The sequence below is a fragment of the Panthera leo genome, chromosome C2 (genome assembly GCF_018350215.1).
Source record: "Panthera leo isolate Ple1 chromosome C2, P.leo_Ple1_pat1.1, whole genome shotgun sequence".
Classification (NCBI taxonomy): domain Eukaryota; kingdom Metazoa; phylum Chordata; class Mammalia; order Carnivora; family Felidae; genus Panthera; species Panthera leo.
The window spans coordinates 77,992,022-78,006,534 of NC_056687.1; the positions used below are offsets into that span (position 1 = coordinate 77,992,022).

The window sequence follows — 14,513 nt, forward strand, 5'->3', positions numbered from 1 at the left end:
AAAGCTTATGGAAGCATTGCTTGAACCATTAATATTCACCTTTAGGAAAATAAAAATATTTTTTAAAGCTTTGCATTTTTCCTGCGTGCTATAGCATAATAAATTCCTTCTTCCAAATCCTATTACACTTCTCTCCTCTGTTTCTTTTTGAGGTCTGTATTTTTGACCATTTTATTAGGTCATTTATTATGAGCAGCCTAAACTATTTTAGGAAGCTAGCTCAAAAACCATAGATGAACAAAGAAGGAACATGAAATTTGGAGTCAAACAAAACATCCAGGTTCATCTTCTAGATTTGACACAAATTAATTGATTTTGGATGTTATGCAAGGCTCTTGAGTCTTATTTTCTTTATCTGTAGAACAGGTATTATACTTACTCTAGAAAAGCTGCTATAAAGACTAACATGGAATAATATGGAAACAACCTAACAGTCTATCAATACATGAGTGGATAAAGATTCGGCATATATACAATCACATATTACTCATTCATAAAAAAGAATGAGATCTTGCCATTTGTGCCAACATGAATGGACCTAGAGGGTATTATGTTGAGTGAAATAAGTCAGATAGGAAAATATATTGTATGATTTTACCTATATGTGGAATCTAAAAGTAAAATAAATGAACAAACAAAACAAAAACATACTCATAAGTACAGAGAACAAACTGGTATTTGCCAGAGGGACCAAGGATTGGAGGAATGAGCTAAGTAGGTGAAGGGGATTAAAAGGTACAAATGTCCAGTTATAAGATAAATGTCACATGGATGCAAAGTACAGCATAAGGAACACAGTCAATAATACTGTAATAACTTTGTATAGTGACAGATGGTGACTACACTTAATGTGGTGAGCATTCTGTAGTGTATATAAATGTCAAATCACTGTGTTGTACACCTGAAACTAATATAATATGTTAACTATATTTCAATTAAAAAAATAATAGAGGGGCACCTGAGTGGCTCAGTTGGTTGAGCGTCTAGCTTGTGATTTCGGCTCAGGGCATTATCGAGCCCCGTGTGGGGCTCTTCCGAGGGTGGAGCCTGCTTAAGATTCTCTCTCTCTCTTTTCCTCTCCTCCTCTCCTTCACTCACATGCTCTCTCTATCAAATAATAATAATAATAATAATAGGGTTTTTTTTAAGTTTATTTATTTATTTGGAGAGAGAGCGAGCCCATGCATGCAAGAGGAGAGAAGAGAGAGAGAGGGAGGGAAAGAATCCCAAGCAGTCTCCACACTGTCAGCGCAGAGCCTGACAGAGTGCTCAAGTCCAGGAACCCTGAGTTCATGACCTGAGCCGCAATCAAGCGTCAGACCCTTCACCAACTGAGCCACCCAGGTGCCCCAGTAATACCAGATTTGTAAAAATAATTTAAAAAATAAAAAAGTAAAATCTATTATATTCTTTAAAAAGAAAACATTAAATTAGATTATATGAGAGCCCTGGACATTGTCCCGTAATTTGTAGATGCTCAAGCAACTTTGGTTCTTTTTACTCTTACCCTCAGTAGCAAATGTTTAATACTCTCGTTTTTGGTCAAGGGAGTGAGAGGCATCAGTTTAAGAATTAACAGGAGGAGGTGAAAACTATTCTTTCTTGAACAAGTCCAGGAATTAGGGTGAGTGGATAAATGGGGATAAGAGAGTGCCAAAAAGTCAAAAATTCTGATTGCCTCTCCTTTAATGTGGAAGAGAGGGTTAAAGCCACAGGGAGCAAGGTCAGGGCAGTCTGTTTATCATTAAGTTTCCAATGCCTGAAATACAGTGAAATACAAAGAGTATTCTGATAAGCTCTATGTGCTGTGGAAAAGGGAGCAAGACTGAATAAGTCTGTGACCAATTTAAAGGCCTTGAAGAACCACCTTACCCCCCACCCCCCTTACACATATAATGTCACAGTCATTGAGTGGAAAGTCCCAAGGATTATTGAGGAATCTGAAGAGAAGGAAAAAGTGTACAAGGACAATAAGGATCTGTGACGTGATGGGTTTCTTGCCCTCCTCCACCCTCCCAGTGCGTGCACGCGCAGGCACACACACACACACACACACACACACACACACACACACACACACCAAAAAAAGCGATAGTGTAGCAATCCTCAGAAAAACAACCAGGAGTAAGCCTCAGGCTGTTTTCTCCAGATTTCTTTAGATTTTTGCAGGAATCCAACATAACAGAGATGTAGAAAGACATGTTTCATGTAATTCTAGTTTTGAGGAGAAATTCTGGAAAAGTCAAGTCCTAGGTCTTAACTTTAACAGCTCAGGCTTCTGTGTACATTGCTAAGAAAACAATTCAGTATCTCAGAGCTGTAGGTGACCTTAAATCATTTAGGATGAAAAACACAGGTTTCCTGATTACAAGCCTTTTGCCTATATCCATGGCAAAGAGCCCAAATTCTTGAAAAGACAAATTCAAAGTCATCTCCATCTTGATGGAGATATATAGAATTCCGCCAAAGGATTCCTTTTTTTTTTTTTTTTTTGCCTTAAATCTTTCATTGTTGGTTAGAAAGCAACTCTCTGGTAGAATTTGGTGATACCTGAGGGTAAATCTAGTCCAGCAAACTGTTTCTGGAGTGCAGAATTTGAGAGGGGAAAGAGATAATGAAGATAAAACAAAATACCCCCTATCTCAGGAAGGTCAAAAAAAAGGGAAGCCATGTGACATCAGAAAAGGAAGTGTTCTTCCTCAAAATTTTGCCCACGACTACCCTGCCAGTAACCTTACCCTCCAGTTGGGTAATCTTGCTTCTAAAGACAAAAGGTGGCATTGATTCTCTAGATAGATCAACTGAAATTATACAATATTTTCCATTAGTTCAAGTATATACATTTATATAAGTCACTATACATGCATTAAAAACTTGCATAAAAATGGGGTGAAAGAAAAAAAACTTGTGAAAGAAAAAGCAAATGCAAAAAAAAAACTAAACATACTCATTAACCCTTTTAGGGATTTGTGAACCCCTTAAAAGGGGATTGGAAAGTTATTTGAAAAGACCTCAACAGCATAATGAGTGCATCAGATTTTACTAATATACTTTTGTCTTGAAGATAATTTTTTCTTAAGTATTTTTTCAAGCTACTAGATTACTTATTTTTATTCAGAACAAGTGTTTTTGAAGCTTTTAAAAATAATTACTCAAAGATTAGAACATAGTGTAATTAAAACAAAAATGGACAACAGGTTCCACTACAGAGTTCTGGATGATGATTTGCTAATGCCCATGCCACAGAAGCCGAATTATTTAATAGATTGGGATTTGGATTTGATTCAAGTTTGGCAATTTCATATATAGCTTGAGAGCTGTTCAGAGAGGTAGGCAAATGATAGTATAATACCTGACTCCTTATGGTGAAATTAAACACCCACAGGGCTAAAATATATTTCAAGTTGAGGTAGGCATTGAAATTTATTTTTAGAACTGATGACCTTAATACAGAGCATCTTAAATAAAAACACCAAATACTGACAGAAGTGGAACAAAACCGAAGGGACTGTTCAATTACTCTTGTTCTTAAACTCACACATGGTACTTCAAGCATTGATAGGAAAATATTCTAGGATTAAGGAATTAAAAAGCAAGAGAGACAGAAAGAAAAACTGCAAGATGAACCAAGATGCAAAAGTTTATTGAAAATTAAAATCACACATCCATAAAGCAACAGCCTCAATAACAAGAAATCATTGCTGTGATGACACAGAATAAAGGGCTGGTGATTTGGTGTGGGGAGAAGTGGGGGGAGAGTTTTCAAGTCTTTAAACTATTATTTTAAAATACATTTCTAAAATGGAAAGCAATAGATTCTCTAAACTCTTTGAGCCAAAAAAAAAAAAAAATCATCTATTCTTTCTATCTTTAAGTTTCAGACCAGGAGTTCAGATTTTCACATTGTCTACCTGGACATCACTTAAATAAAATGTAAGTGTCCTGGACAAAGGAGTTGGAACAGTATCAGCAATATGGCTAGTTTCATGGTAGGACTGAGAGATAGGGGCTCCAATGAGCAAATTAGTCATAGATTTGGTGAGAGGTCTTTGAACCCCATTTTGGCCATTGAAATATGAACTTTAACTGCCTGGAATAATATTACTGAGGTGGTTTTACCCTCGTATTAAAATGACAGATTAGGTTTATCTGCCTTGGGGTCTTAACAATCGCTTGCGGGGTAGGGCCCCGGGGTTTCCATGAGCAAGGAAGATTATCATATCAGATGCCAACAAGGTGGCAGTGGTAGAATCTAACAGTGTTACTGAACTTTCTATCTACATATTGAGGGGAGGACACTAATAATGCAAACTCTCTAAAAGAAGAAAAGAACATCCCCCCACATTGGCTACTTATAGTAATTATCATCTCTCTGCCCAGCAGTACACTTGACACTTCAGTGTGTTACTATTTGTAATATTATTGCATGACCAGCATTAAAAGGGCCTGACTGAAGCTCTCAGTCATCTAGAATTTTCTTATGCACAGACAATAACAACTTTTTTCTCCTTTTCTTAAAAAGACATCTTAAGTTTGAGACCTGCTCAAAAGCTTCTTTATGAGTTTTAGAAACACAACAGAAGGTAACAAAAGGGTTCCAATAAACATCTTAATGCCCCTCTTTCCAACCTGAGCCCCTCCCTTCTAAGAAAAACACAAAGCTCACAGACAAACACAGGGGTTCCTGACTGCCCAGTGCTAGATATAAGGATGCAGAATCTGTGGAAAATGTCCTTTCTTGTAAAGTTTTGAGTCCCTTCAAAAGATTTTCTCACTACTGGCTGTATGCCTTTGAGCAGTTGGGTCTCTGAGCCAAAGTGTCTTCAAGTTCTGCTTACGAGGGCTGGACACACACACACGTGCACGCGCGCACACACACACATACATGGACACACAAGAAACACACGCTCAAAATACAGATATGGGGTGGGGGTGGTCTATGGGTACACTGATCGGTTTGGAGGGCTGGAATGTCTAAAGAAGACGTCAGACTGTTTCGGGGTTTCTCTCCGGGGCTCCACAAGCTCATTCCTGAAGCAGGCTGAAAGGAGACTGCAGAGAGGAACCAGAGAAAAGAAGAGGTGAAGACTTAGGACTTCATATATTCACATCAACTGAATACAGAAATACCCTCCTACCTTCATGATCACAGTAAGACAGAATAGAATGACCTACAAAGCTATTTTTGCTCCTTCCTCATTATCCTCCTTTAAAATTTCTCAGAGATGACTTCCTCTCAAGATTTTTGTGAAGAAATGAGATAAAGTAGTGGTAGTTCACTAGAATTATCAGAATCACCCATAGAACTTTAAAAAAGAAACAAACAAACAAACAAACAAAAAAACAAGATCCCTCAGAGACCAGGCTGGGGCCCAGGCATATATATTTTTAACAAGTTCTTCAAGTGATTCAGTTGAGGACTAACGTGTCAGGGTAGGTCAAGGTACTTAGTACAGTGCTTGGCACATTGGACTCGATGACTTGAAAAGGGATTGCAGAGACAAGAATTAACATTAATCTTTTATAAAATGTCATTGGCCCAATTATGATACCTCATTATTGTTCCTGTGTAGCCTAACTACGAAGCATGAAGAAATACGATCTTATCAGTATGGGGACTGCATCACATGTATTTGTAAAGAACTATTAATGAGCATGTTGTATGTGCCCAGATTGAGGTGGATAAATATCTTAATCCTTTCAGTCACAAACTTGGCCTCCAAATGCACATATCAAACTCATGAAAGCAACTTTTACATAATTAAGAAATCAATTATGCCACAAGGATGCCAGGAACAGATCCTTTTACTTTGCTCAAGATTGTGTAACCCTATGAAGTGTTTGGGAATTATTTCCCAGATGGCTTTGAGTCACATTTGGTTATTCCTTACAAAGGAACAAAGCCATTTTTATTTGGTTAGGGCTGGAATTCAGTAAAACATCTCACCAGCAAGAATTGAGATCATCTTAAAGAATACGCCAGAATATGAATTAGTAGGGGCACAATTTACTCTCAGATAAAGAATTGTAACTGACTTCTTGTTTGGAGATTACATTGTAGGGCTTCTCTTGGAGCAAGGACTGGATGGGACAACACACAGGAATCATCTTTTAGTTATGACAAGAGTATATATACGGACCACGAGGGTCCAAACTTTGAGATCTAGAACTGAGATTAGTGGTGCAATGAGACGTGAGAACTTAGAAAAGTGATTTAATCTATCTGAATTCAATTAGCCACAGGTTTTTCCTCATTACCAATTCATGGCTAATAAATCTCTGCCCTGAAAACTTTCTAACAGAGCTGTGATGTTCAAAAAGTAACCCTGTATAAACTGTAAAAGTTGTGTTGTTCCTTGACCAAGAAGGTTGAACCAAATGAAATTGTCAATATCCACCTGTTTTTTCCTCTATGAGATTGGCAATTGCAAACAAATACTCTGGACATATGAAGGATTTCTAAATCAAACTTAGAAATATGGTCTAAATCATACCTATCAACAAGACAGAGATTTGTGTATTCTCCTCTCTCCTATGTTGATAATGCTGAAAATATTGCTTGCTTCTCCCTCAGCTATGTAATCTGAGGAAAAAATACCAATACTCTTAGAGAAAGCCATAGCCAAATGAGCTTAAAGAGGTAAGGCTTTGTACTGAAACCACAAGGATACATACCAACTGACTGATACAGAGATATAAAAGTGGGCATAGATATTTATTTTAGTTTTATTATTATAACTTTCTTAACCAATGAAGCAGACAAAACACTGCAAAGAGCTGTGTCTTCCAGATCTGGCTTTCATCTCACCTTGATTATAAACTGGTTATAAAATCACAGGCACAGTCATTGGGCCTCAGTTTCCCCAACTATGGTAGGATGAGATTAGAACCATGACCTTCCAGATCCCACTATGCTCCACTGTTCTCTGACCTGTATTACTGATAATCGACAATCATCAAGGGATCACCAAGGAGAAGGAAACACTCCTCAGGATGCCACGTTTGTATTACAATTAAAATAAATCCATACTGTAGAAACTCGAAAATGATTTTCCAAGAGAAAACAAGAGTAAGGCTAAGTATAATTTTAACAAAATGATGTTGACCTGAGATCATGGTGGAAGCCAAGACGGAGGATAAACTACAGGAAAAAAATGAAAAAGCAATACTATTGGTCCAAAGTGCGCACATCAAAAGATTGCTAAAAAGGTCTCAAGTAGCTTCTGCAAAGTTGTCTTAAGAGTTAATGTCCCTTGGGGCACCTGGGTGGCTCAGCTGGCTAAGTGTCTGACTCTTGATCTCGGCTCAGGTTGTGATCTCACGGTTCCTGAGGTCGAGCCCCGGGTTGGGCTCCACACTAACAGTGCGAAGCCTGCTTGAGATTCTCTCTCTTGCTCTCTGTCTCTGCACCTCCCCTGCTCATGCTCGCTTGCTCGCTCTCTTCCCTCCCTCTAAATAAATAAACTTAAAAAAAAAAAAAAAGAACCGTAGTTTCTTTGTTAAAAAAAAAGAGTTAATGTCCCTTGAAAATATGAAGGCAGAGTCCAGTGTCAAGAATGGGTCCAATTTGTCCTCCCATGAGATTCTTGTTTCTATAAACATAACCCCAGAATGTTTATTTCAATGTGGGCAAATCAACAAAAATCACACTTCTTTGCAAATGTGTATAAAGCCTACTTATATCTATACCAATTTGATTCACAAAAACTCAGTGTAAAATTTATTTTCCATAAAGCCTATGATCATGAAGGTAACTGTGAAGGAATTTTTGAAAAAGGAAAACCATGCACAAATGAAAAGCAAGCAGAGAGAAAACACATAGTGAGAAACAGAAGTAACTCAGCTGAAAATATTTTATTGCCACTTAGTGGAAACTGTGTATTTTCTTCCCACTAATTTTCCCTCTACTAAAAAAAAAAGCACAAGATTGATCCCTTACCAGCATAAAATTGGTACTATATTTTTAGAAAGGAAATCACAGGCTATTATAGGCATTTTCCAAGCTGATTTTTTTCTTTTCAAATGATTGCCAGGGAATTAGATTTCCATTTTTCTTTGTCTAGTCATTCATACTCTTTCTTGGAGATTTACACATAAACAAGAGAGCTGAAAAAAAAAAAACCCAGTGGAAGAACGCAGCAACTGGAGAATTTATGCAGATGTGTATTACTCATTTGAGACCCATGTATATATGATACAATAAAGACAAAATGAAGCCAAATGTCTATATTTTGCAAAGATTTCATTTGCAGTGTCACATTCTTCCATGCACAAGGCGCCACACTGAAGTTAGCTCTTACACACCGTGAGATAGTAACTCAAAAACATGCAAGGACGCTTTTAAATGGACACCCCAGGGAAGGGGGAGGCTACTATTTCCTCACTATTTATCTGTGGCTACACATGCGAAAAAGGGATGATATGTTTCTAATGTCTTCGGGGCTTTTTAAAAATAACACAAGCTTAATATGCAGTTTCTCTCTGATGAAATAGATTGCTTTATGAAATCCAAATTATAAAATAATTTCCCTTCAGAGCAATGCCACCCAGTCAGACAAGCGCTGGATAACTCCTCACGTGGGAGCACAGGGTTATGTATTCTCATGTACACCATGTAAATGAACATAAATTGCCTATGCCCCCAGCTGACTAAGGTAGAGCTTCCTGGTTTATCAAATCTCCAAAATTATGGCACTAAACTATTCCTTCTATGGTATGATCTAGAGAAGTTGTTTAAAGTTGTCTTATTAACTTATACAATGCTCAGAATAAATTTCCAGAGCTTTCTTAGGATTCAAACGGTAGTCTGATTAGGAATTCACCACTAAATTGTAAACTATGGAAAGGTAGGAACTTTTCCCTCTGTCCGTAATGCTTTCCCATAACAGATCTTCAATAAAAGTTTGTTAGGTGAATCAATTCAACTATTCTAGACTTAGCTGATGATAAGGTCACAACACTAACCATATTTTGTGTCCAGATGGGCATCCCTAACTTTCTCAGACAAAAGAGATTTCTGTTAAAGGCTGTCGTTTTGGTAGATGCCAAAATACCACTTTAAAAATCACTGGAGGCTTTCCTAAAACGTTTTCATACCTCTCTACTTTAGGATACATGTATTAGCTTCCAAATATTTCTAGCAAAAAATCTGAGCTTTGAGAGGCATGAAAGATGATCCCACTCATTTATCTAGAACAAGAACTGGCAAACTACAGTGGATGTACTTTGGGCCATAGGCTAAGAATGGTTTTTACATTTTTAAAAGGTGTGAAAATTCAGAAGAAAAAGAAGGATTATATCATGATATGAAAATTATATGAAATTCAAGCTTTAGTGTCCATAAAAATTAGTGGCCACTCGCATTCATTTATACAATGTTTGTGGTTGCTTTTGTGCTACACAGACAGAACTGGGCAGCTGGCTGCAAGAGACCATATGGACTAGAAAGCTGAAGATGTTTACTATTGGTGTTTTGCAGGAAAAAAAAAGTTTGCCAACCTCTTTGCTAGATGGTCAGGCTTTTATAAACCACATCATTTAATAAGTATCAATGTGGCTTGACAGTACTTTTTCTGTTAACTGGGGGAAAGGCAGGAAGGACTATCACAGAGTAACTAGTTCAGCATGATATGCTACTATGTAATCTTTCTGAGTTCATTTTGGCTGAGCCAAACATTTCCAGAGTGCACTGGAGGCAATTTCCGAGTGTTTTTTTAATACCAGGGCATGCATATTTGGGAAAAGGTACTTATCCTCACTCGGTCTGTAAGTGATGTTACGGGTCTGTTTCTTTGATCCTTGCTGTATGATTTGACAAGAACTAAATCGGCTTTAAACTTGAATATATTAACATACATTTTCTTCTGATATCCTAAAGAATATGTAGGATTGGCAATGGGAATTCTGTTTGCAACCCTGATTTCTCATTCTCCTTTGGGATATTCTGTGTCCCCAAGAAAACTCCTGATTAAACTTCCCACTCAGCCTTACTATAAAACTTTATAATTATGATTTGCAAAACTTCATGCTCAAAGTAAATGGTGGGATCCCTTCCAGGCAAAAAAGGTCTTCAATGCTCAACAAGCCTGAAGTCTTTTAAGGGAGAGCACAGTTCTTTTCCACCCCTCTGCTGCTCACCCCATATGCCACAGGCAGGGGTGCTCAGAGGTTGCCTCCTGACTATCCCAGATGCAGCCCAACTCCTCAGCTGCATTTATGTTGATTAAAAAAAAAAAAAAAAAGAATGAGAGACCTCTTTCTTTCACTTTCCGTAGTTCTGTATAGTTGCTAATAATATATCAGAAATTAACCATTATTTATTGTTCATTTGCTGTAAAAGACAAAATTTGCCTTAGGCAAGATGGTTTTGGCTTCATTTCTTTTTGTCTGGAGAGTAGAGTCAAATGTTTGAATTACTTAGACATTTTACATTATCTACAGAGACTCTGGCAATATTTTCAGTATAGACACAATATCTTACTGAAGGTAACAAGGGATTATTCTTAACCACAGATCAACAGAGTCTTGACTTGATAACTTTCCTTTCTCCCATAAGAGCTATGCTATTCTGATTAGTCACAAAACAATAGCATTAAAGATCCAAGAGTCAAGGTGAAAATCAACATATAAATAGGTTGCATGCTGATTCTAATATGGTTGCAAACTCTGGCCCAATGTATGTAAAAATGTATTGTTGGAAGACAACCTAGAACAGAGATGCTGAAACCTGACAATAAGACTCCACTTCGCCCTGTTGCATCCAGGCAGTTTCCCAATGAGCACACACTGGGTCTCAGAATCCTCAACACAGTGCTCAGATAAGTCACTTGGAGGAAAACCTAGGCGCTAACCCCAGTCTACTATGGTTTTCCCAAAAGTGGGTTGTTTGCATCCCCAGAAAGGTACAGGACAATCCACTGGGATAAGGCAAGTTTACGTGTTTTAAAATATACACATTGTTACTAGAATAGCCTGTATACCCAAAATTCTTCTATTGATAGAGGTGTATGGTTGAGGCGTGGAGAGAACAAACTCTCTCTGTAGGAGTCTCTGTAACTCACTTGAAATGGTTTAGCTTCATTTCAGAAGCCGGGTGGAACTCCTAAAGGTATGGAAAGAAACTTAGAAGGTGGTCGAAACTAAAGAAGGGGCCCCGTACCAGCTCATGTGAACCTCTCATGTTCTGCTGCCTCACGGCCTCTTCTACGCCATCCACCCATTGCCTTGCTTCTACCCCAAACAAACAGCCACTGTTACTCACACCTCCTAAAATGACACATCAACACACTCACTGTTTCTGAAGTAAATGTTGGTGCTGTTGCTGCTGTTGTTGCCTGTATGTCTCGATTGTGTGCTGAGGAAGGTACTGCATGAGTTCCAGGGACTCTTTGATCTTCAACAGCATTTCATAGGTCTCACGGCCCCTCACCTACATGAAGGACACAGGAAGGAGAAGGAAGCATGAAGAACTCTAGAACAATTAGCAGTATAGTCAATCGTCTTTATCTGTGCATTCTGCATTGACGAATCTGCCTGCTCGCTAATGTTCACTGGTGACGTGAACATTGGTACTGGGGGTGGTGCCCTGTGGTCATTTGTGGACGTGCGCAGAGCAACACATTTTGGTTGCTCAGGAGAACAAAGGCGTGCTCCGCCATCTTGTTTCACGGTTCCTGCTGCAAACAAGTATCCTTTCCATGGTCTCTTTACTGCCACATTTTGCACATTTTTGTGGTTTTTGTTGGTGAACCTGTTCTCTAAAGTGGTCCCCAAGGGTAGTGCTGAAGTGATGTCTAATACTTCAGGTGCCAGAAGGCTGTAGTGGGCCTTAAGGAGAAAATGTGTTAGATCAGCTTCATGTAGGCACAAGTTATAGTGCTGTTGGTCATGAGTTCAGTGTTAAAATGAATCAATAGTATATATTAAATAAGGTGTCTTTACTGATGTGCTGCTGAAAATGTGGTGCCCAGAGGCTCACGGGAACTTAATCCTATATTTCCCCACGAGCAATGATTCAGTATTTAAGATAGCATTTGCAGGGATTTTAGAAGACAAAACTACCCAAAATAATGGGAATGAGCTGTAATTAAATATCTCTGAAAGGCATTCAGCTGAGGCAAAATAGGCTTCTTCTCTCTTTAAAAGAGTCTCTGAAAAGGGTTTAAAAGTATGAGCAGGACCAGGACTGGAGCAAGGCAAGCAGGGCCCGTGAGCACTTGCAGGGCCCCAAGAGTGAGTGCTTATTTAAATTCTGCACCCTAGGCATTTTACTTGCCTCACCCCAGTCCCCTCCCTGAGGATGAGAGGCAGGGTTTGTCAGAAGTCAGAAATGGAAAGGTTTCCTCTCCCTTAACTCTTACTTGCCCCAGCTCTGTGATCACCTCTGCGAAGCTCCCCGCTGACCTCACTCAGTCTTTTCACGAGTCTTCTGTCCTTTCTAGCTGCTGCTACTGCATCATGCCTGATACTCCAGAGGCAATTATTTCATTATATCCTAACTGTCTCCTCGCTAGAAGGCAAGCTCTTTGAAGGTAAGAGTTGTATTCTACTGATCTGCAAATGCTAAAGGCCTAGCATATTTGCCACCCCAACAGACACCAACTAAATTCATGTGAAATTAAAAGCTTCCCCCCCTCTTTTTTTAATTCACACAATCCACTGTGGCTAATTCTTCACTGCACGTTCAAGATGTAACTGATTACACAGGACCTCCTTCCTTAGCACAAACTGAAATTTCATTAAAAACAGCTTCTCAAGTGGTTCCTATCTCAGCAACTGAAAACACATTAGGTCTTTTGGAATACGTGGGATATCAGGAAAATGTTTAACTTAAAGTTCACAAGTCAGTTTCCATATGTAGCCTGAGAAAAAAGACACCGAGAATCTTGGCTAACTCACTGCCTGATTGTTTTACTAGCAAGCAGTCTATTGCCCTGAAGGTCAGGGCCCAAAGAAGGTAGGGAAGCAGGTATGGCACACCCAAACCTGTTGGTTTGCTTTAGCTTCCATACAGGGTGGCAGCTCCCAGTCAGATCTCCTGGCCTTCCTTGCCTGGCTCTCAGGTCAGTCAAGATGGCGTCAAGGGTTATACTCGTTACCAAGACTTGACTGCCACTCTAGATGGCCAAAACCTAAGGTCATAAGAATCCAACAAACTTCAACCATAGTCGAAGACAGGGAGCCTCAGCGACTGTAAGAAGACTCACGTTCCTTGTAGGAATGAACAGTGCTGTTACACAGCAACTGGGCTGAGTCTCCTGGACATTCACACGTAACTGAGGACTCTGTCTTGCTTGGCCTTCTTTATAGCACTTCCTAAAAGAAGTCACAGTCGAGTCTGGAATTGTTGTACTGTCAGATCTGTGAACTCTGTCTGGCAAAATTTCAGTCTTGGTGACGATATGGCATGACCATGCTGTCTAGGAGAATCTTAGGATTCTTAAACAATGAACTGCAAATTAATAATAAATATTTGGGTAAGAAAAATTATATTAGAACAATAACTTTGGCTGGATGGGTAGCGGGAGAGGAGCCTGCACTACTGACGTATTTCAACATTGGGGAAGAAAGGGATCATTTCCTGATTTTTCAAACAATAGCTTCTCCCTGTTTTATCTCCCTCATCACCACCACCCCTTTCTCATTGTCACAGATAATAAGATGACACAGAGGAAGAGCTCATTCAGAGAAGGTAAAATGAAGTAATTGTGAATATTCAAAGGAGACTCACTGGTAAATATAACAGCTCATCATCTGGGGATCTCCGTTTTTTGATGGATGTCATCTGGATGCCGTGTGTGTTCTGACGAAAAGCTAGTGGAGGGAAAATGCAAGTTTCATCCTGGGAACATTTCTGAAGCACTAATACATTCATTAAACAGAGAGTAGCCTCCGCAAGACCTGTGAGATTTGAGTTGCCAGTCCTAAACCTCCATTTACTTGCTGATAATCGAGTTTGCATTAAGGGCACACCTAACAATCATGAGGTGGGGGAGGGGAGTGAGCAAAAGGAAGACTTAGGGGAGCTGGCCTAAGTCATGTGCAGGCATCCCTGTGTCTTGCTGGCCTGCGTCTGCGAACAGCTGTTAAGGAAAGGAAGATAAATTGGTTTGGTGTTTCATGTTTCAGATCATTTGTCTTCCAAGGAGGGAAATGTGTGTTGTGGAAGTTGTCTTGGCCATGCATTCAGCTTGTGTGTTCAGCCCGCTCGTGGTAGTGCACACATCACGGAACTTCAGACATGCAGTCTCATTTCCAGGGCTGTTTTCCCTTTGGGAAAGTGAGTGAATGCAGCGCATAAATCCCTAAGGTTTCCAAAATTAGCAACTACACCATATATCCAGGATATAGAGCTGATCCTTTTACCGAAGCTAAGATCATCTATTCTTACTAAAAGTTACTAATTTGTAGGTAACTGAGGTGCTCAGGGAAGCATATAGAAGCTATACCACCAGACAGACTCAAGAGCAAAATTAGGGTGGGGATATAACTTTCTTCATATGTGTATGTATACA

The 14,513-nt window shown here is 39.2% G+C and overlaps 1 protein-coding gene across 3 annotated transcripts in view; it reads right to left on the reverse strand.

Moving 5' to 3' along the window:
* TP63 (tumor protein p63) overlaps positions 1 to 14,513 on the reverse strand; it is a 224,483-nt gene that overhangs the window by 9,531 nt on the left and 200,439 nt on the right. For 2 of the 3 annotated variants that reach the window (XM_042955040.1, XM_042955041.1), the window contains exons 8-9: positions 13,730 to 13,812; positions 11,292 to 11,428 (exon numbers count right to left, since the gene is read on the reverse strand). In XM_042955040.1, the coding sequence (XP_042810974.1) occupies positions 11,292 to 11,428; positions 13,730 to 13,812 (220 nt within the window). Of the gene's footprint in view, positions 1 to 4,703; positions 5,053 to 11,291; positions 11,429 to 13,729; positions 13,813 to 14,513 lie in introns of those variants that run through there. The other variant, XM_042955039.1, reaches the window with a different exon arrangement.